The sequence below is a fragment of the Schistocerca serialis genome, chromosome 3 (assembly GCF_023864345.2).
Source record: "Schistocerca serialis cubense isolate TAMUIC-IGC-003099 chromosome 3, iqSchSeri2.2, whole genome shotgun sequence".
Classification (NCBI taxonomy): domain Eukaryota; kingdom Metazoa; phylum Arthropoda; class Insecta; order Orthoptera; family Acrididae; genus Schistocerca; species Schistocerca serialis.
The window spans coordinates 191,480,717-191,503,309 of NC_064640.1; the positions used below are offsets into that span (position 1 = coordinate 191,480,717).

At 37.4% G+C, this 22,593-nt stretch overlaps 1 protein-coding gene across 5 annotated transcripts in view; it reads right to left on the bottom strand.

Moving 5' to 3' along the window:
- Window positions 1-5,108: 5,108 nt before the first annotated feature.
- LOC126469899 (sulfate transporter-like) overlaps window positions 5,109-22,593 on the bottom strand; it is a 483,509-nt gene continuing 466,024 nt past the window's right edge. For all 5 annotated transcript variants that reach the window (XM_050097243.1, XM_050097247.1, XM_050097244.1 and 2 more), the window contains exons 13-14: window positions 21,258-21,384; window positions 5,109-5,386 (exon numbers count right to left, since the gene is read on the bottom strand). In XM_050097243.1, the coding sequence (XP_049953200.1) occupies window positions 5,262-5,386; window positions 21,258-21,384 (252 nt within the window). In that variant the 3' untranslated portion in view covers window positions 5,109-5,261. The remainder of the gene's footprint in view (window positions 5,387-21,257; window positions 21,385-22,593) is intronic.

Consider the following 22,593-nt stretch of genomic DNA (forward strand, 5'->3'; position numbering starts at 1 on the left):
AGAAAAAACCTACCCAACCTGGTCACATCTATCCCTTGTTAAAAGCAAGATTTTGGGTTTGGAGTGATGTAAGTATCTGGAACCTGTGTCAGTCATTATGGAGACAGTAGTTTTGTTGCAGGTAGATCATTATGTTGGAATTCATGTTACAGATTCCTGTTCGAGTAAAGAAGTCAGTGATATAGACTACTGTAGTCTTTCAGGTCAGTTCCGCAATCATTCTTATAGATGAGTCTGACCTGTGAACTGGTCAAGGAATCTGTATTGTGGTTAATACTAGTACTGTTTCATCCACTGTTTCTGGAAAAGGCCATACGGGGATTCTGACAGGTCCTGGAGCTTTGTTGCATTTTAATGATTTCAGCTGGCTTTCAACAACACTAGTACCAACACCTATGGCACATATCTTTGCAGTGGTATAGCAAGTGAAAGGGGACAATACTGACTGTTTCCCTTCTGAAAAAAAATAAATGGATTGTTTAGCTTTTATTTTGATACTCTATATTCATCCCCTCGTATTGTCAACTAGTGTCTGGACATTACTTTTGTGCGACTATCAGCTTTAACACACACTTGGGGTGTGTGTGTGTGTGTGTGTGTGTGTGTGTGTGTGTGTGTGTGTGTGCGTGAGGGGGACGGGGAGGGGGGGGGGGGGAGATTTCTGGGGAATGTCATGTGATAGCACTCTACTAATTTCAGTACAGGAAGTACTTTTTCGACCTCTCTTCGAGCAGTTACCCATTTTTCCATTAACATCTGCCTATCTGTAATCTCTTCTTCACTTTGCATCTTCTACATAAAATAATGCTGCTCATAGGATAAATTAAAAGAAGCTTCCCAATAGTACTTGTATAATGTATAGGGGTCTGCAGTCTTCAATAATTATACTATGCAAATATTTCTGAAATCTTTTTCATCTCAACATAAATCACAGCTGTTTTACCTGTAAATTGATGGAATTAAATTTTGGTAGCTCCTGTTTTTGACTCAAGACCTTCACATGCTCATCACGTTTACTGAAAGTGTACACATTTCTGATTATTTTTGTGTCTCTGTGTTTTGGTAAATACTGTTCCTGCAATTTTGTATGTGACTGCTGTCCATCCGTAGTAACAGAAAGAGATCAAGTCTTTTTCTTGCCAACATTTATATTTTCAGTGTTGGTAAGTTCTGACTTATCTGCTGCATGTCATTCATTCATGCAAGTCACCACCACAAGTCATTGTACTCATTGCTGAACATCGTGACCCCATGAACCAACTGTGTCCATCCTGAATGGTTACCGTCTTCTCTTAGAGGCTATTGAAGAGGTACACTGGAGAAGATCTTGATTTGATCACCCCCAGCTCACTGCTCTTTCCCTCAGTCTCTTGTCCTCAATCTTCCCTTCCTCAATTATTTTGTCTAGATTTTCTCTATCTTTTCTCACAATATGACTGAAGAACTGGAGAATTTTTTGGTTGACATGAGAAGAAATGCACTTGGAGATGATGAGTTGTCCAATAATGGACACATTTGTTGTTCTTTCAGTTCATCTATGTCACATATACATCTATGTGATTACTCTGCTATTCACAATAAAGTGCCTGGCAGAGGGTTCAATGAACCACCTTAAAGCTGTCTCTCTACTGTTCCAGTCTTGAATTGCGCGCAGGAAAAACATGCACTTAAATTTTTCTGTGCGAGCCCCGATTTCTCTTATTTTATCATGATGATCATTTCTCCCTATGTAGGTGGGTGCCAACAGAATGTTTTCGCCATTGGAGGAGAAAACTGGTGACTGAAATTTAATGACAAGTTCCCGTCGCAATGAAAAACGCCTTTATCGTAATGATTGCAACCCCAATTCACATATCATGTCTGTGGCACTATCTCTCCTATTTAACAATAATACAAAATGAACTGCCCATCTTTGTACTTCTTGGTGTCATCTGTCAGTCCCACCTAATGTGGATCCCACACCCACACTCATTACTTCGTGAGTGTAAAGAGATAGTTGTGTTTCACGTGAATGATATTTTCTGACTCCGTGTTGACTGTGTCAATAAATTGCTTTGTTCAAGATACTTCATAATGTTCAAATACAGTATATGTTCTAAAACCCATCTGCAAATAGATGTTAGTGATAGCCGGCCGGAGTGGCCGAGCAGTTCTAGGCGCTTCAGTCTGGAACCGCGCACTCGTTATGGTCGCAGGTTTGAATCCTACCTCAGGCACAGATGTGTGAGATGTCCTTAGGTTAGTTAGGTTTAAGTAGTTCTAAGTTCTAGGGGACTGATGACCTCTGCTGTTAAGTCCCACAGTGCTCAGAGCCATTTTTTTAGTTAGTGATATGGGTCTGTAATTCAGTGGATTACTCCTACTTCCCTTTTTCATTTTACTTGCAGCATCCTCTGCCAACACCAAAGCTCAGTCCACTCCTGGTAGATGAGTGGTCAGTGCGACGAAATGTCATGCCTAACAGCCTCAGTTCGATTCCCAGCTGGGTCAGAGATTTTCTCCACTCAGGGACTGGGTGTTGTGTTGTCCTTGTCATCATCATTTCATCCCCATTGACACGCAAGTCGCCAAAGTGGTGTCAACTCGAAAGACTTGCACCAGGCGAATGGTCTACCTGACAGGAGGCCCTAGCCACATGGCATTTACATTCATACCAAAGCTCAAATGCATTGATACACTGCTTGTCTCTGCCCTTAAGGTTCATATTTCATAACCATACACATAAGATGGAAAACATGAGCATTTCAACAGGCCAGACATTTGTGCTGTTCATTATCACTTTGTTCTGTCAGATTTTGGTGAGCTACTTCATAGCCATTCACCCTAGTGTGATCCATCTTCTTTTCACAGCTTCCCCTGTCACCTATGGTTGACTCAAGATTGATGAAAGAATTCATAACTTCCAGTTCCTTCAATTGACCTGTGGGTTGAACCTGTGCCCCTCGATCAGTTATGAGTTTGGACTTGCTGATGTTAATGTCTAATTCACATGATACTCTAATGTCCTTTACTTTTGTTAGTAGCTCAGTATGTTCATCTTTGCTGATTGCTAAAAATATGGTGTCATCAGCAAAATGGAGGTTAATAGTTCTACCACCAAATGAGATGCCTGTAGCCCAACTATCAAGTGCATCTAAAAGCATACTGTGCACTGATGTTGGCATGATAGGACACAAACCTGTCTGAGGCCCTTTGATACACTAATGAAATCAGACATGTCAGCACTTGTCCTTACAGCTGTGAAGCGATTGTTGTATACACTTATGACCAATACTCTCAAGTGTAGTGGAACACCGAACTCTGCAAGAACCTGCCACAACTGTCTCCAGACAACACAGTCAAGGTTTTCCTTTAGTCAAGAAAGCATATGAAACAGGAACACACAATGCTCATGATTTCTTGGTTATTTGTCATATGTTGAAAAAAAAGTTTGCTCTGTTGGTATGTGAAGCTGAATGTACAGCTTCAAATGCTGCTTAAAGATGTAGAACAACATTTTGCTTCATGGAATATGAGAGTAATAGTTCTGTAGCTAGAGCAGTTCCTCATTGACTCTTTCTTGTGTAGTGGGATGAAGAGAGACTTTGACTAGTCTTCTGGCCACTCCACTGTTTCCCATATTCTTGTTCACAATGAATGCAGCACATCAACACCTTCCTGTAGCATTTATTTGATAATCTCCCAAGACCTTAAAGGTAAACATGGGATTTATAGTTCTTCAGATGTTGAATTATGTTCTCTACTTCACTGGGTAAGATTGTAGGGTTCGATGTAAGTTGCTCCACTCCTTAATTGTCCATACTGTTGCTAATTCCAAAATACAACTTTTCACAGTGCCAACTTTTCACCTCACACCAACATATTCCTTGTCTCTGAATGGATTCCCATTCTCAACATTCTGTTTCATCTCTCTGCACAGGTTCTTATATCTGTCTTGACCCTGGGTAGTATGGATATATCAGTTTTCTTCCAAACACTTCTCTCCAATCACTTCTCTCTTGAATTAATTGTAATGCGGACTGTGACATACAAGAATGTTTTAAAGTATTTGTTCATTCTGATGTTGACAGTGATGAGGAAACAACCTCCTCCATTTGGTCCCATGTTTGTGATGTTGGTGTGACATCATGACTGATGTGAAGTCTTGGCCCTATGAGCTTGCCAAATTTCCAAAGAGCTTCATTGTTTGTGAATCTTAGTCGTTTTTCTCTGCTCTTTTCAGTGGATTTGAGCATAATCCACATTTTGGTGGACAGCAAATTGTGATCACTTCCACAGTCAGTGCCAGCAGGTAGTTTTCATACAGCACTTTTAGAAGTACTTTTCAAGTTTCATATCATCTGCTTCATACAGAATTATAACTTTTCAAGATGTATAAAATTTCTTCAAACTATTGTGGTGTTTTCATTGTAGTGTGTTCTCTGAAGTTTGCAATTTCTGACCTTCCACGTGGAAGGACCTGCTTTTAAGATAATGCCAGAATTTACCAAATGACTGAACCTACATGCAGTTGATATATTTGTAGACTTAAGTTTATTATCTATATCACCCTTTTATAAATACTCATGTTTATCCCAAAGATATCAACACTAGCAATTTTAGATTTGGACAAACACTTATTTACAAGTTTTGTGTGGGCCCCAAAATTTAAATATAGTGTATCAATGTCTGGCATACTCTGCATATGTTTCTCAAATTTATCACTGCTACTTTAAATGCTCTGGCCTGATGAAAAAGTTATCAAAAATTGACAAGAATTTTGAAGCCTTCTGCAGTAAAGACTTATTCTAAGAAACATTTACAGATCTTCAATACTCAGTTACAATAATAGTCTCTTCTGTTTTAGTGTATTGTCAGGCCACGTACAGAGAGAGACTGCAGCTCTCACCCCTGCTGTCAAAGCTACACTGTCACAGGATCACATTACCTCAAACCAACTTATAGAGGTTTGTTTCACACACAAACCTGTCTTCTAGTCAGCACATTAATTTGTTTGCTGGTTTTTGTTATGCTGTGAGACAAACAAGGCTAAGGATATGTAGAGAGGTGAAATTACTTAAATCATCATAAGGATAATAGAAAACATAATCCTAATATTAAATGAACACTTTTGTTACAAACAAAAATTGTATTTTCTGTCATTGGCCATTATAAAATATAAATAGTTTTCACATTCTTAAGTACATTTGTTTTCACAGCCTACAGGAACCTAGAATCTAATTGTAGGACACACACATTGTTCTCTGCCTGTTCAACCTTTGTCACCTATTTTCAGTAGGAACTGTTTGATTTGCATACAGCACAGCATCATGAACCGTTGGAAACACTTGTGTTTCTGGAAAGTCTTCAAAAAAGCTGCAGTGAACCAGCCTTTCATAAACAGTTGCTGTAAAAGAAGATGCATGTTAAATATAAAGCAAACAACAGAAAACTGATTTATCACTGATTTTTTCTGACTTCTATAAAATTCATGTTTACTGCCTATAATACATACAGGGTTATTACAAATGATTGAAGCAATTTCACAGCTCTACAATAACTTTATTATTTGAGATATTTTCACAATGCTTTGCACACACATAAAAACTCAAAAAGTTTTTTTTAGGCATTCACAAATGTTCGATATGTGCCCCTTTAGTGATTCAGCAGACATCAAGCCGATAATCAAGTTCCTCCCACACTCGGCGCAGCATGTCACCATCAATGAGTTCGAAAGCATCGTTGATGCGAGCTCGCAGTTCTGGCACATTTCTTGGTAGAGGAGGTTTAAACACTGAATCTTTCACATAACCCCACAGAAATAAATCGCATGGGGTTAAGTTGGGAGAGCATGAAGGCCATGACATGAATTGCTGATCATGATCTCCACCACGACCGATCCATCGGTTTTCCAATCTCCTGTTTAAGAAATGCCGAACATCATGATGGAAGTGTGGTGAAGCACCATCCTGTTGAAAGATGAAGTCGGCGCTGTCGGTCTCCAGTTGTGGCATGAGCCAATTTTCCAGCATGTCCAGATACACGTGTCCTGTAACGTTTTTTTCGCAGAAGAAAAAGGGGCCATAAACTTTAAACCGTGAGATTGCACAAAACACGTTAACTTTTGGTGAATTGCGAATTTGCTGCACGAATGCATGAGGATTCTCTACCGCACAGATTTGCACATTGTGTCTGTTCACTTCACCATTAAGAAAAAATGTTGCTTCATCACTGAAAACAAGTTTCGCACTGAACGCATCCTCTTCCATGAGCTGTTGCAACCGCGCCGAAAATTCAAAGCGTTTGACTTTGTCATCGAGTGTCAGGGCTTGTAGCAATTGTAAACGGTAAGGCTTTTGCTTTAGCCTTTTCCGTAAGATTTTCCAAACCGTCGGCTGTGGTACGTTTAGCTCCCTGCTTGCTTTATTCGTCGACTTCCGCAGGCTATGCGTGAAACTTGCCCGCACGCGTTCAACTGTTTCTTCACTCACTGCAGGCCGACCCGTTGATTTCCCCTTACAGAGGCATCCAGATGCTTTAAACTGCGCATATCATCACCGAATGGAGTTAGCAGTTGGTGGATCTTTGTTGAACTTCGTCCTGAAGTGTCGTTGCACTGTTATGACTGACTGATGTGAGTGCATTTCAAGCACGACATACGCTTTCTCGGCTCCTGTCGCTATTTTGTCTCACTGCACTCTCGAGCGCTCTGGCGGCAGAAACCTGAAGTGCGGCTTCAGCCGAACAAAACTTTATGAGTTTTTCTACGTATCTGTAGTGTGTCGTGACCATATGTCAATGAATGGAGCTACAGTGAATTTATGAAATCGCTTCAATCATTTGTAATAGCCCTGTAGTAGTGATGACAATCAGTAAAAGTCAGATTAAAAATACTATTATATCTGACAATTGTCCCAAACTAGACAGGTTTTACAGCAGCTAATCAGAGAGAGAGCTTAAAACATTCAATAAATTTAACAGTGAGTCCTATCACTCTTGAAATTCAGTCTAAATAATCAAGGCAATAAAATGAAAAGTAACCAACATTATTTTTTATGCAGACAGATCTCAGACAGAGATTACACTAGCACATTAACTTGTCTGGTGTCTGTCAACTTAAATTTAAATTTCCTATACTCAAGATTTCCAGTAACAGCTTGAAATTAATTGTCATAGAATTAACATGTTGAAACATGTATACATCTGTTCTTATTAAAGTTAAGCAACACTGGAGAAACCTTATCAGGTTTTAAATGAGGAACAGTGTCTCTTTTAAAACATGTTTAACTATTTTTGTGCATTATACAGGGGATGGTCAAAAATATAAAAACATGAAAAACATAACACATTATCAAGTCTTATATGGTGTAGGATAACCGTTGGCATTTGAAACAGTTTCCCATAATTTCAAAATGGATAAATACAGATCCTGTATGGTTTTAAAGCAAATCTTATACCATTCTTCCTGCAAAATAGTGGCAACTTCAGATAACTATGATGACGATGAATAGTGATCATGCACCCTTTCTCTCCTGATTAGACCACAAGGGCTCAATAATACTGACAAGAGGAGGCCTTGACAATGGGGTCATGGATTTACTTCAAACTTTGGTAGGCCAGCAGAACAACATAATATTCAAGTAGTAAGGTGCACTACTATGGCAATTTCCAACAAAATTGCAAGAGAAGTTTTACACGTGTATTATGTAACTGATGTATCTGTGCAAAGGTACCAGCCATAAGAAGTCAGTGAGGTCAAGTGGTTAGCGTTTGCGCTTTGTAAGAGGGTTGTGTATGCAGGTTAACTGGTAGATGGTGCCTAGCTCTGTGACTGCAGCTTGAAGCATCGAGATGCAAAACATTTCCAGGTATCTTACCAGATCGCATGTATAAGGGATTTCGCAAATCACAACAGGCATACATTTTCGGGAAAACGCAATGTGTTTCTTCGTTTACTTGTCAATAGTTATAAATATGTTTCTTCTAATAATTAAAATTAACTAAAAATGGTAAGTAGTCAAATAACATGAAATTCACTAAAACTTCATGCAAATAAATACACATGTTTTTTAAAATTATATTACCTCTCAAATGTCATATACATTAAATAATATGACCAGTGATGAAAAAAATATGTTTGAGCAGGAGTCAAATCATCACCTCATACACACTCATTTTACAAAACTCGAATGCTAGCCACTTGACTAACATGAACTCTAAATTCCAGCATCTATGTACAGATATATAAGCCATATAACAGTATTAAACCCCTCTTTAAGAAAATTGATAAGAGATGTCAATAACTACCAACCTGTTTCACTACTGACAGTTTCCAAAATTTTCGAGAAAGTGATGTATCCTAGAACAGTACGTCACCTGAACAACAATAATATTCTCAGTAAATCACAGTTTGGATTTCAGAAGAATTGCTCTACTGCAAATGCCATTTACATGTTTGCTCACCAAATTTTACACATATTAAATAACGAAATAGTGCTGACTTGTATTTCCTGTGTTCTATCTAAGACATTTGATCGTGTGAATCACAATGCTCTTCTAGATAAGTTGAAGTTTTATGGGATTGATAGAGTAGCCAACCAACGCAGAAAGTTGAACCTAGTAATTCAGCCATGTAATCAGAGGTGATTCTTCTGATTGTAAAGGAATTATATAGCTAAACAAACACTGTTTTTAGCCTTGTTTCACAATTTATTATTAATGTTATTGCAAAACCTAGATTTTGGGTTATAAGCCCATTTTCATGTACATTACTGATTCCCAAAGATGATAATGCACAGATCAACATGATGACAAGGCTAAGATAATCATCTCAACTTCTTAAGGTATTGATCCATAGCATAATGTACAATTATGACAATGGCCATTTTAAACAAATAACATAAATTATTACACAGTCGCCAAATACTACAAGGGCTGGACTAAAGTTATGCATAAGCCAAGATATTTTTAACTATGATGGACTGGGGCCCAAAGTTTTGCTTCTATCCTGGGGTTGTGACCTCATCTAAAAGTGGTGAATAATTGAATTGACTTTGCTCATATTATGTAAGGGCTCTGCAAGGCTCTGTCTTAGGTCTGCTATTGTTTCTCATGTATTTAAACAATCTTCCATCTAATACATAAAAAGCAGAATTAGTCCTTTTTGCAGATGAAACTGGTATTGTAATCAATCCAAGCCAACATACAGCAACAGAAGAAATGCTGAATGGGGTTCTTAAAAGTATCACTGACTGTTTTTCTGTAAATGGTCTTATCAATTTTAAAAAAACACAATATATTCAGTTCTGTACTTATAGGAGTACTACACCAATGATTAGTGTAACACATGGTGATGAAATAATAAATAGTGTGCAAACTTCAAAATTCATAGGTGTCTATATTGATGACAATTTAAACTGGAAAAAGCACATCTTGCAACTTCTAAAACAACATAGTGCAGCCACATTTGCACGTAGAACCACTAAAAATCTTGGAGAGATACAAATCAGTAAGTTGACATATTTTGCATATTTCATTCAACAATGTTATATGGAATAATATTTTGGGGTAAGTCAGCTTTATGAAAATAAGTCTTCACTGCTCAAAAATATGCTATAAGAAGATGTGGTGCTCACCCACATTCATCCTGTAGACATATGTTTAAGGAGTTGGGCAGTCTGACTATAACGTCACAGTATATTTATTCCCTCATGAAGTTTGTTGTAAAAAATCCACTGCAGTTCAAAAGGAACAATGAAGTACATAATTACAATGCCAGAAATAAAAATTATATTCATTGCTCAACATCAAGGTTGTCTTTAGCACCAAAAGGGCTGTACAATGCTGGAACTAAAATTTTTGATCACTAATCCAGTGATATAAAATATCTGATAGACAGCAAACTAAAATTTGAAAACAAACTTAAAAAGTTTCTCCTGTTTCATAGAAGAATTTCTATTACTGTAATTTGTAAACTTTGGAGGATAGGAATTACTAATTCACATCTGTCTATTTAATAATAATAATAATAATAATAATAAAATAGTAAATGATCAACATGTAGGCATATTTATGAAATAATTTCTAATGTGGAGTGACTTATTCCACATCATTATGATTTACTGTGGATATAATCTATGGAACAGGAAAGTAACTAACTGACTAATCTTGGCCTCCACTATTACAACTGGAAGGGTTGTAACGTTTTTTGCTAATGAATCTTTGCAATGCCATCCAGCTACACTATGAACAAACTGCCTTCTATGCTCATAGGCCGAATTTTGGATGGATGCTTCAACAACTTGGTGATCAGATTAGTAATGTGATATTCATATGCCAGACATTGTTGCAGTGTTGAAACACAGCCAGTTGGAAATACAGTATTCCATTCATCCAGCTGAACATACAGTTAGCTTAGTTGCAGGCACTATAGTTTCATATTGGGAACTGGTCACTACAGTGAAAATCATTATCAAATCCTCACAGAGCATTTTTCACAACAGCAGGTGATTTGCTGAGAACACCTCATTCCTCTGTGAGAATGATGCTCTCTGTAACATGATACTAAGAGTGTATGGGGCAGTTGTCTGACATTCTCAGATAGTCATGCAATGACAGGTAAAAAAATCACAATATTATTCAGTGTCATGTACATCCTTACAACAGCTGCTTTTGGTCTGGTTGCAAGTGTGACCTCTTGATAAGTGGTACATGTTATTAACAAGCACTCCTATCCTACCTCTCTCCTGTCATCAAGAGCATCCATTCTGCACAGATTGACTTCTTAGTATAGGTGCAACAGTATTTGTAAAATTTCTTTTCTGACAACAGAAGCATAAAGATCTTCTCTTTGTAGAGTGCTTGAATTATTCTACACTTCCCACACTCATTTGCATTCCATTCATCTTCATCATCATGTTTTAGCAATGGGTGCAAAATGTGGAAAGGGTAAGCTTCATTTCAAGACCATTCTCAGTTGATGGAGTATTTGGAAGCCTGCACTTAAACTGTGTTCCTTTTTTGGGAAAATGGGGTGGGGCTGGAGATGGAGAAACATTGCTTATGTCTGATGGGGCTCCTGTCCAGAAACTTGTTTAGTTGCCTTTGCCTTTGCCTTTGGTTTGGTTTAATTGGTGGTGATCAATGAAATTCATAGCTGGTGTCTACAAGCATTACTTGGCAGGCACTGATGGTATCTGCTTAATAATCACATTTTCTCTGTGTTCTACTAAGCAGCTTTGCAACAATCTTCAGAGCTAAAGCAAATAATACTGCAAACACTGAGGGATGCATTGCTTTAAATGCCTTGCTTGCTATTTCATAATATGTTCATTTAGTAATGTTGTTTCTGAAAGAACTTCTTGGGAAAGAACACAGTACTTACACAACATCTGATAAATGTCTCGCAACCTGCAGGGGAAGAATATGATCATCTTGACATGTGGATCAGGTGAGAACACATTGCTTTGCCTCCATAAGCAAATATAGTGTGACCAAACATTTGACACTTCCAGTGCCTCATGGATTCAGAATATGGGATAGCACCTCTAGACGAATGAAAGCATCTTCACTACAGTCAAACAACATCTGAGTGTCAAATGCGAGAACCGAGCGCAGGATTAGCCGAGCGGTCTAAGGCGCTGCACTCACGGACTGTGCGCCTGGTCCCGGCGGAGGTTCGTCCTCCCTCAGGCATGGTGTGTGTGTGTGTGTGTGTGTGTGTGTGTGTGTGTGTGTGTGTGTGTGTGTTTGTCCTTAGGATAATTTAGGTTAAGTAGTGTGTAAGCTTAGGGACTGATGACCTTAGCAGTTAAGTCCCATAAGATTTCATAAATATTTTTTTTTGAACTGAAGTCACTACTTTCTCCAACTCTCCATTTACAGTTTTCACAATGTCCAAAACTACTAATATGGCCAGAGGCAATCCATGACAGCTGCCAGTGCTGTTTCCAGCTTTCAACCACAAAATGTTAAGGACTGCTCCAACAGTGACTGAAGGCCAGTGGAAAGACTGGAAACACTGAAGCATTGGTGTACAGAAAAGAAAAAACTGTATTACATAGTTGGCTGTGGCAGATACACAAAGCAGATGCACCAAATCCACTTTGTCTCTCAGGATCTTGTAACACATTATGAAAGATACCCAGGCCTCCTCCAGTTGTAGTATGGTGGTGTGTACTAGTTCTTTGCAAGTTACAACTCTCTTGTTAAAATAAGGGTACAGTGCAATTCTACTATGACAGTCTGTTGCAATACACTTGTTCCACCTAAATAGATTTCTATTTCAAGATCAGCACATTTCTTGCAGGCCCCACTAGATCTTAATGAATTCAAAATGGGGATACTATTGACAGTTATCACTATCATCTGTTTTATCTCAACAGCTCACATCTCACCTTTCTTCATTTTCATCTTATTCGTGACTTCCCCCATCCTAACACTCACACCAGCCTCCTAGGGATTTTTATCATCCTTGTCATTCATGTGGTTAAACCAATATCCTTATTCTTTGAAATACATATTCCACCACAGAAGCCGATAGTGGTGACAGAAGCAAATAAAATCTGTTCCCAGCTCAGGTACACCAGGTTATCACACATGAACATAGCCTACACTAGACCATCTAAGTGGTATGTGGAACAGTCACCACATGTTGCAAACATTATCCCACTGCAAAATCTTGAAACAGACATGAATACTGATTGTGTTGGTACGTCCATTAGGTATACAACAGTCATCTAATCCACTTACTCTTTAAAACAAAATCTATTTTTATCACTAATAATTACTGGTGGGTGCTCCGAGTGATTATCTTATTTTTTATTCTGTAGCTGAGTTCATTGAACTAAGAAAAGATTATGTAAGGAATGAAAAAATGGTGCAGAGGAACCCACAACTGTTATTTCCACTCTTGACATAATGAGAAACAATCCTTTGAAATGTTTCCACAGTGAGTAACAACTGGATAACATGTGAAACACAACAAGGTTCATCCATGACAATCATCTCACAGTGGTGGGCCTAATAAACTAGATTATACAGTTTATTGCTATATTGTGTATTTATTGGAAATGTGAGAATGGGAAAATTACTCTTAAAATCTCACATACATGTCTGATTCTGCCATGTGTGCTGTCACCTGTTGCATTAATAGATAGAACCATGGACTCATTTATGTCTTCATACTGTGACACTGTAAATTCATTGGACATGTTGTTAGTCATCCCTTCACATTTCACTTACGTTAAGACAAGCAGTAATTGTTTAAAATTGTGAATCTGTTGAAAATCAATGTAGATATGTATGATATGTCTGCACTGTTGCCAACATGCAGAGTGGTTTTCATGATTGTTAATTAAAAACATGTTTACTTTCTAACTTTCAACATTTCAAAATAATTTCTTCATCACAATTTTGTCTTTAGAGTTGTCCACTGTTTACTTCAATCCACCTAGTCCCCAAAATGCCAATAGAAAGAAGGGGGAAGGGGCATATTACATGTTTGTTGATTAGTTTGCTTGCTGTCTGAAGGAGAGACAGTGCAGAAGTGCAACAAATAATCATCCTTCTTAAAATACCTACATGGTTTAGAACAAAATATGGAAACACCATGAGAAATTCATGCTTTACCATAGATTCAGATGCTAGCCAAGTCTCTACATTGTGCTGTTGTATGTGATGGCATCAGTACAGTGTCATCAATACATTGCAAGTGATAGTTGTGGTCAAAACAGTGTTCTGTGTAGCTGGTGAATTCAAATGTGGGCAGGTTGTTAGTGCTTTCGTAACCAAGGTGGCCAGAGTGTTTGGTGTTTCAAGAGGTGCCATACTACAGTTTTATACTGCATACAAGAAAGGTAAAAAAAACATCATCTGCTAAGTCACAATGAAAATGAAAGTGTGTGTTGTATTATTGTTATTGATGGTCAATGAAGAGGATTGTGACAAAAAATAAGATGAGGACAGCTGCAAAAGTCACTGCAGAATTGCCAATCATACTTGCAAATCCTGACAGCACCAAATCAACATTTAGGGAGTTTCACAAGCAGAGGACTGCTGGCCAATCTGGAATTCCAGAGGCACTCATCAGTGATACAAATGCCCATAACAGGAAAATGTGGTTCCAAAGCCATAAAACCCAGACTAGGCACCAATCGAAGGAAGTCATTTGGTCATATGAGTCTTGATCTACACTGTTACCAACATTTGTCCAAGTTTACGTCCCAAGAATGAAATGGAAATGTGACGGAGATTTGGTAATAATTTTGGCAGCCATATTGTGGTATCACATGGGATGCATGGTTAGTCTCATGGTTGCATTATTGCCAAGGATTATGTGACAATTTTGGCTGATCAGGTCCATCCTATGGTACAATGTTTATTCCCCAATGGTGATGCAGTATTCTAAGATGACACACAGCTTGCATCATCCATGACTGCTTTTGTGATAATGAGGATGAACTTAAGCATCTCTCCTGGCCACCACAGTCAACACATCTCAATATTACTGAGCCCTTGTAGTCTACTTTGAGAAAAAGTACCTGAACTTGCCATTATTTTGGAGGAATAATGGTATACGATTTCCCTGAAAAATGTACAGGACCTGTATCTACCCATTCTGAGATAACTAGAAGCTGTTCTGAATGCCAATGTGTTTTCCACTTTGTATTAGGCATGGTAGGGCCTAATATTTTGTGTTTTTGGTGTTTCGATATTTTTGTCTACCCCTGTATCAACTATTTTCATATACATATAATTCATAGTATTTATATTTATGCTATTTCATTATCTAGCATTATAACACAAGAAAACCTTCAATCCAGGCATACAACATTAGACAAATGTTGAAGTATTGGTAAGAGTCAAAAGACTCTGCAAAAAGAACTGTATTTACTCTGGCTAAAAAATTGATTAAATTATATAGATTATATTAGATTAGATTAGATTAGATTAATACTAGTTCCATGGATCATGAATACGATATTTCGTAATGATGTGGACCGAGTCGAATTTTCCAATACATGACACAATTAGGTTAATTTAACAACATACTTAAGTTAATATAACAACTTTATTTTTTTGTGTTTTTTGTTTTTCTTTATTTTTTATTTTTATTTTTTTTTATTTTTTTAATATTTTTTTCTTTTTTTTCTTAATTTATATCTAAAAATTCCTCTATGGAGTAGGAGGAGTTGTCATTCAGAAATTCTTTTAATTTCTTCTTAAATACTTGTTGGTTATCTGTCAGACTTTTGATACTATTTGGTAAGTGACCGAAGACTTTAGTGCCAGTATAATTCACCCCTTTCTGTGCCAAAGTTAGATTTAATCTTGAATAGTGAAGATCATCCTTTCTCCTAGTATTGTAGTTATGCACACTGCTATTACTTTTGAATTTGGTTGTTAATAACAAATTTCATAAGAGAGTATATATACTGAGAAGCTACTGTGAATATCCCAAGACCCTTAAATAAATGTCTGCAGGATGATCTTGGGTGGACTCCAGCTATTATTCTGATTACACGCTTTTGTGCAATAAATACTTTATTCCTCAGTGATGAATTACCCCAAAATATGATGCCATATGAAAGCAATGAGTGAAAATAGGCGTAGTAAGCTAATTTACTAAGATGTTTATCACCAAAATTTGCAATGACCCTTATTGCATAAGTAGCTGAACTCAAACGTTTCAGCAGATCATCAATGTGTTTCTTCCAATTTAATCTCTCATCAATGGACACACCTAAAAATTTGGAATATTCTACCATAGCTATATGCTTCTGATTAAGGTCTATTTTTATTAATGGTGTCATACCATTCACTGTACGGAACTGTATGTACTGTGTCTTATCAAAATTCAGTGAGAGGCCGTTTACAAGGAACCACTTAGTAATTTTCTGAAAGACAGTATTGACAATTTCATCAGTTAATTCTTGTTTGTCAGGTGTGATTACTATACTTGTATCATCAGCAAAGAGAACTAACTTTGCCTCTTCATGAATATAGAATGGCAAGTCATTAATATACAATAAGAACAACAAAGGACCTAAGACTGACCCTTGTGGAACCCCATTCTTGATAGTTCCCCAGTTTGAGGAATGTGCTGATCTTTGCATGTTACGAGAACTACTTATTTCAACTTTCTGCACTCTTCCAGTTAGGTACGAATTAAACCATTTGTGCACTGTCCCACTCATGCCACAATACTTGAGCTTGTCTAGCAGAATTTCATGATTTACACAATCAAAAGCCTTTGAGAGATCACAAAAAATCCCAATGGGTGGTGTTCAGTTATTCAGATCATTCAAAATTGGACTGGTGAAAGCATATATTGCATTTTCTGTTGAGAAACCTTTCTGGAAACCAAACTGGCATTTTGTTAGTACTTCATTTTTACAGATATGTGAAGCTACTCTTGAATACATTACTTTCTCAAAAATTTTGGATAAAGCTGTTAGAACGGAGATTGGACGGTAATTGTTGACATCAGATCTATACCCCTTTTTATGCAAAGGTATAACAATAGCATATTTCAGTCTATCAGGGAAAATGCCCTGTTCCAGAGAGCTATTACACAGGTGGCTGAGAATCTTACTTATCTGTTGAGAACAAGCTTTTAGTATTTTGCTGGAAATGCCATCAATTCCATGTGAGTTCTTGCTTTTAAGCAAGTTTATTATTTTCCTAATTTCAGAGGGAGAAGTGGGTGAGATTTCAATTGTATCAAATTAACAGCCTAGCATCTTCTAATGAACACCTGAATCCTACTATATCCACAACATTTAGAAAATGATTATTAAAAATATTTTCAACTTCTGACTTTTTGTTCGTAAAGTTTTCATTCAATTTGATGGTAATATTGTCTTCCTCTGCTCTTGGTTGACCTGTTTCTCTTTTAATAATATTCCAAATTGTTTTAATTTTATTATCAGAGTTGCTGATTTCAGACATGATACACATACTCCTGGATTTTTTAATAACTTTTCTTAATATAACACAGTAGTTTTTATAATTTTTGATAGTTTCTGGGTCACTACTCTTTCTTGCTGTCAGATACATTTCCCTTTTCCGGTTACAAGATATTTTTATACCCTTAGTAAGCCATGGTTTGTTACAAGGTTCCTTATGAGTATATTTAACTATTTTCTTGGGGAAGCAGTTTTCAAATGCATTTACAAAAATGTCATGAAATAAATTATATTTTAAATTGGCATCAGGTTCATGGTACACCTCATCCCAGTCTAACTGCTGTAGGCTTTCACTGAAATTTGCAATTGTTAAATCGTTGACTGAACATACTACTTTGGAGGACTGTTTAGTATTGCTGAATGGAGCTATGTCATATATTGTAACTAGCTGTGCACCATGATCAGAAAGACCATTCTCAACAGGCTGAGCATTTATCTGGTTAAACTTATCTTGGTCTATAAAGAAGTTATCTATCAGTGAGCTGCTATCCTTTACCACCCGAGTAGGAAAATCAATAACGGGTGTCAAATTGAAAGAACCGAGTAATACTTCAAGGTCATTTTTCCTATTACCCTCTTTCAGAGAATCTACATTGAAGTCCCCACAAATAATAATTTGCTTCCCCCTGTCTGACAGATAGCACAACAAGGAGTCCAAATTTTTCAGAAATAGATGAAAATTTCCTGATGGGGACCTATATACAGTTACAATTATAAATGTGCCTTTATTTAATTTAAGCTCACAGGCACATGCTTCTATATGTTTCTCTACACAAAACGTTTTTGTTTCTATACTTTTTGCACAATGATAACTTTTGACATATATGGCAACTCCTCCTTTCTCTGTATTTTCTCTCATTACATGTGCAGAGAGCTTATATCCACTTACATTTACCTTATCCATATCAGTAACAATGTGATGCTCAGACAGGCATAGTATATCTATTTCATTCTCAGCTTCTAAATCTTCTAAACAAACCAGAAGCTCATCTACTTTATTCTTTAAACTCCCAATATTTTGATGAAATATACTTACATTATTTTTAATTATACTTTTATGAGAACCTTTCCTTATTCTAACATTTGCAGTACTCTCCTGTCTGAGTTTCTCATTGTGCTTAGGCCTAGTTCCTATACCAGTGGTCACACGGTGTTCAGAGAGGCAGATTATGTCAACTGGGTTGGGTGACTTTAATTCGTCAATGCAATTACCTAGGACTGAGATACAACTTGGTGGAGATAAAATTTCTGGTGATTGGTGAAAATTTATAATTGATAGCTGTGATTGGTGATCCAATGTGCTAGAATTGTGCTGTTTAATTTCTTTCCTAAACTGAAGATTTGTTTCAATCCTGACCTCTCGTAGAACTTTACATCTTTCTGTCTTACCTATCCTAAAAAAGGTGCTGCTCCAACACCTGTAACCACTGGTATTTTACCATTCATGGCAGTGCCCCTTAAATTTCCTGCTATTACCCCAGCCAGTTTCCCCTTCCCTTTCCTGTTGAGATGTAGGCCGTGCCTGGTATAGTCCCACCTACTGAGATAATCAACAGGAACCACACCAATATGAGCCCCCGCACCCGACCCAAGCAGCCGTTCCAACTCCAAATTAACTCTCCCAACAGAAGAGTTCAAATGAGGCCAGTCATGGCGTCTCAGGACAGATACAAATTCAACATTGGTGTGTCTCGATGCCGACGCAATCTTTACCAGGTCACACTCTATACTGTACCCAGGATCTCTGTCGATGCTGTTCCCTGGCCCTCCCACAATAACCACGGTGTCTTCCCTGGTAAATCCTTTACAGAGTGAACCTAAATCCTCTGTCACCGGATCCAGACTAGCACTTGGTTTGAAAAAATTTGTGACCTGGTATTCTGGTCCTAATTCCTCCTGCAGAAGTTGGCCTACACCTCTGGCATGAGAACTGCCTAACAACAAAACTTTCTTCCTTTTCGATGACTTTCCTACATTCTTTTTCAATTTCCTATTGAAAGTTTGTTGTGTCCTGTCTACACCTACCTCTGCTTGAGGCTCATCAGTTTCTAACTGAAGCAATAGGTCAAACTCATTTTTGACATTCACCACAAAACTGTCAGACTTAGTTCGAGGCGTGTTCCTTCTGCTACCTGTTGCCACTTCCCACCTCTCTTTGCCCTTCTCCCTCCTTAACCTGTCCAGATCTTCCCTAGCCTGATCTGGCTCAGCCTGAAGGGCAGCAATTTTCCCCTCCTGTTCCACTATCTTCCTATCTCTGCTGCAAATCCTACATAACCACTGATGAGCCTGATCCACTTTCCCAACACCCACGCCACTGCAGTCCCCCCAGTGAAAAAAACTACTACATCCATCACACCAAACCCCGGAACTAACAATTCTACGGCAAGTCAGGCACTTCTCACTCATGGCAAAAATAATACTTTAGCTAGAATAAATCAATTAAATTACCGAAAATCAAAAAAGACGTTACAAGAATTAAGCCTATTCACAAATGTATATAAGCAAGTTTCCGATTTAAAATTCCGCTGTTTTTCTGAGATCTGTATTAAAACAATGAAGGTATACACTATTTATTATATATTTCACTCGATGGAATGAAAAAAAGGACAGTTAAACGAGATACTTTAACTTTGATTCTCCAAAAACGTTACGAGAATTAGGCCTATAAACAAATGTATATAGGCAATTTTCTGATACAAAGTTACGCTGTTTTTCTGAAATCTGTATTAAAACAATGAAGTTATACACTATTTATGGTAGTTTACTTATTTGTTACCGAGAAACTAGTTAAATTACCGTGAAACAAGCAACAAACACGTTTACAAAATTTAAGCCTAAGCGCGACTTCGCGAAGTTACGATCTTTTTGTGTTTACGCTAACATCCCCATAAAACAATTTAGTGCATGGCAAGGACGCCATCAATCAATGATGCATAGTAATGACTTTAAGATCCCTTTGCAACAGCTTAGGCAAACCTCACTGCTATTACAGGATCTGCCAGTGACATTTGGGCACACAAATTGTGATATAATCAATACAAGTTAATCCTAAGGTGTACACAGAGGAATATGCTGCTGAGGCTCACAGGAATGTTTGGGACAACATTGGTGGAGGCACTATTAGTCATATTACAAGTGTGTGCAATGAATATTAGTCAGATACAGAGGGTCTCACTAATGGCTTCACAAAGGGAACCTTCCCAAGATGAGAGAGATAATGGGTCTGGAAATAACAACCAAACAAGAATTAAAATTATGGAAAGTGCACAAGTGGTCACAGAGCATATGGTAAATTTCCAAACATCAAGGAGAGGATGTTTATGAAGCATGTAAATCCATCTAGAGGCATTATTGAGTGCCTGACAGGCCATGGACCGTACCCTGAACATTTATATGGGATAAATACACATCCAACAAATATGTGTGCATGTGGTGACATTGGTACACCACATCATATTGTACTAGAATGGCCAGCCTACAAAGATTTGTGGACTCAGATAACTGACACTGGTGCACTAAGTGACGTTGTTAGAGACAAAGACAAATGGTATCAGGTGAATGAGGTAGCAAATAAGACATTTGGAAGGGAACTTAGAAAATATTTACAGCCTAAGAGAAACACAGTTTTAAGTGATAATGCTGAATTGAATACAGTGAGTGAGGATTCACAGACACCATAATTAATTTCTACACAGAGGAAGAACAGAAGTAGTGGATATGTGACCAACAAATGTGGCATCTATGGCAGAAGCAGCAAAATGAATGGGAACTTAAAGGTGACATACATGGGTCTCCCAGCAAGAGCAGACTGTGAGGGTGGTAATGTGGTGAATCTGTTAGATTTTGTTGGTTGACTCTACTGGGACTGTGGAAGATGACACTAGCTCACCTGCAGTCCTATCTCAGGGCTGATGCATAGTGGATTTGTGATTGCTTGGGGAAGGCTTGGGATTCCTGGAACTCCAAATATAGAGATTTAGCATGCTGTTCCCAGCAACTGGTGACTCAGTAGATGATTAATAATTGTAGTATCATGATTTAAGGGTTTTGGATGTTTTCCCTTTTTATTTATTATTTTTTTTAAATCTTATATTCCCTTTATCATTAATTTCAGTAATTATTAAAAATGCTTAAATTACTAATCTTGATGTGAATGTTACAAGTACTTGTATACAACTTTCTGTAGCTATGAGAAAATCTGACCCGCATTAGATTCCAGGTGGTGCATGTCGAAATTGTAAGCAATAATACGATAAATAAATAAATACCAGATTGTACACACAAAGGTGATAGCGTTCCATGACTTACCTGAACAGTCTGCTATGCAAAATAAAACTGCTTTACTCTCAAGGTCTGCAAAGATTGCTAAGAGTGTTTTTGTAGATGAAGGGTCCACAAAGGTGACTGACATCATGTCAAGAATCACACAGTAAACCTACACAGAAACAAAAACAACAATTATTTTCGTTAATAGAGTAAAGAATATACAAATTTCCAGAAACTGTCATTAATAACCCTGTAAATTCTAGCCATGAGAAAATAAGAATATTACTACAGACAAATAGGGTATGTATCTTTATTTGATGTTATAAACAAATGTTAATGAAATATTAAAGAACTGATAATGGTGACAATCAGTTCATAATGAAAAAAACCATGAGTCAATAGAATGCTGAAGTGCAGAAGTGGTATGTTGTCTAATCTCTAAAAAACTTCATTACAACAATAAATCATTGTCAAACACATCAAAGAATATTATTGATCAGAACTACAAGTGCCAGTTTCAGTGCATTTCACAGAATAGGAGTAGTAAAGGTAACCACTGGTCACATCTCTCTCTCTCTCTCTCTCTCACGCACACACACACACTCACACTCAAACTCTTCCCCTCTCCCCATTTCCTCAGTGTTTCTCTCCTGTCCTGCAAGACATGGTGCAGTACTGAGAGACAACAGAACTGAGTGAAATTGTGATTCTTATTGCCTCCATAAATTACCTTTTGTACAACAATGTACTTGTAACATAGGACCCTTGTGTATGCGGATGCATTTAGATAATTAACATCAGCAATTAGCTTCTATAGAAACAAAAATGATAATCAATTCATTAAATATATAAACCATTGTGCACAGAAGCAAAAGCTAAATCTCCTGAAGAAAAGAAGTAACTGGTGAATACTGGAAGGAGTAGAGGTAACAACTCACCATACAGTTGAGGCATTGAGTGATCTTTTGTAAGTGCCTATTAACCACTCAACTATAGCATAAGTTGTTACCTTTATTCTTTCCATAATTTATATTCTACCAAGAACTTTCCATTATTGTGGTAAATACTGAAGAATAATAAGAAGTACTATTCTGGGATTATAAGTAAAAAAAATGTAATCTCAATAGCAGTTTATCACCTACCTGAAATGTCCAATAAAATAAAAAAATGATATTTGGCCATGTAGTCCAGCATCAGTATGCTAATCAGGCAAAATCACCATGAGCACTGAGGCAATCATCCCACCAGCACACAAGGTTGAAGATACCCATTTGGTAAAACACCGTGTCATGCTGTGTGAAGAAGTATGTAACTGCCTACTGCGCATACTTGTTCAATAAGAACCATCACCCCTTGACGGCCTTCTTTAAGGGACTGA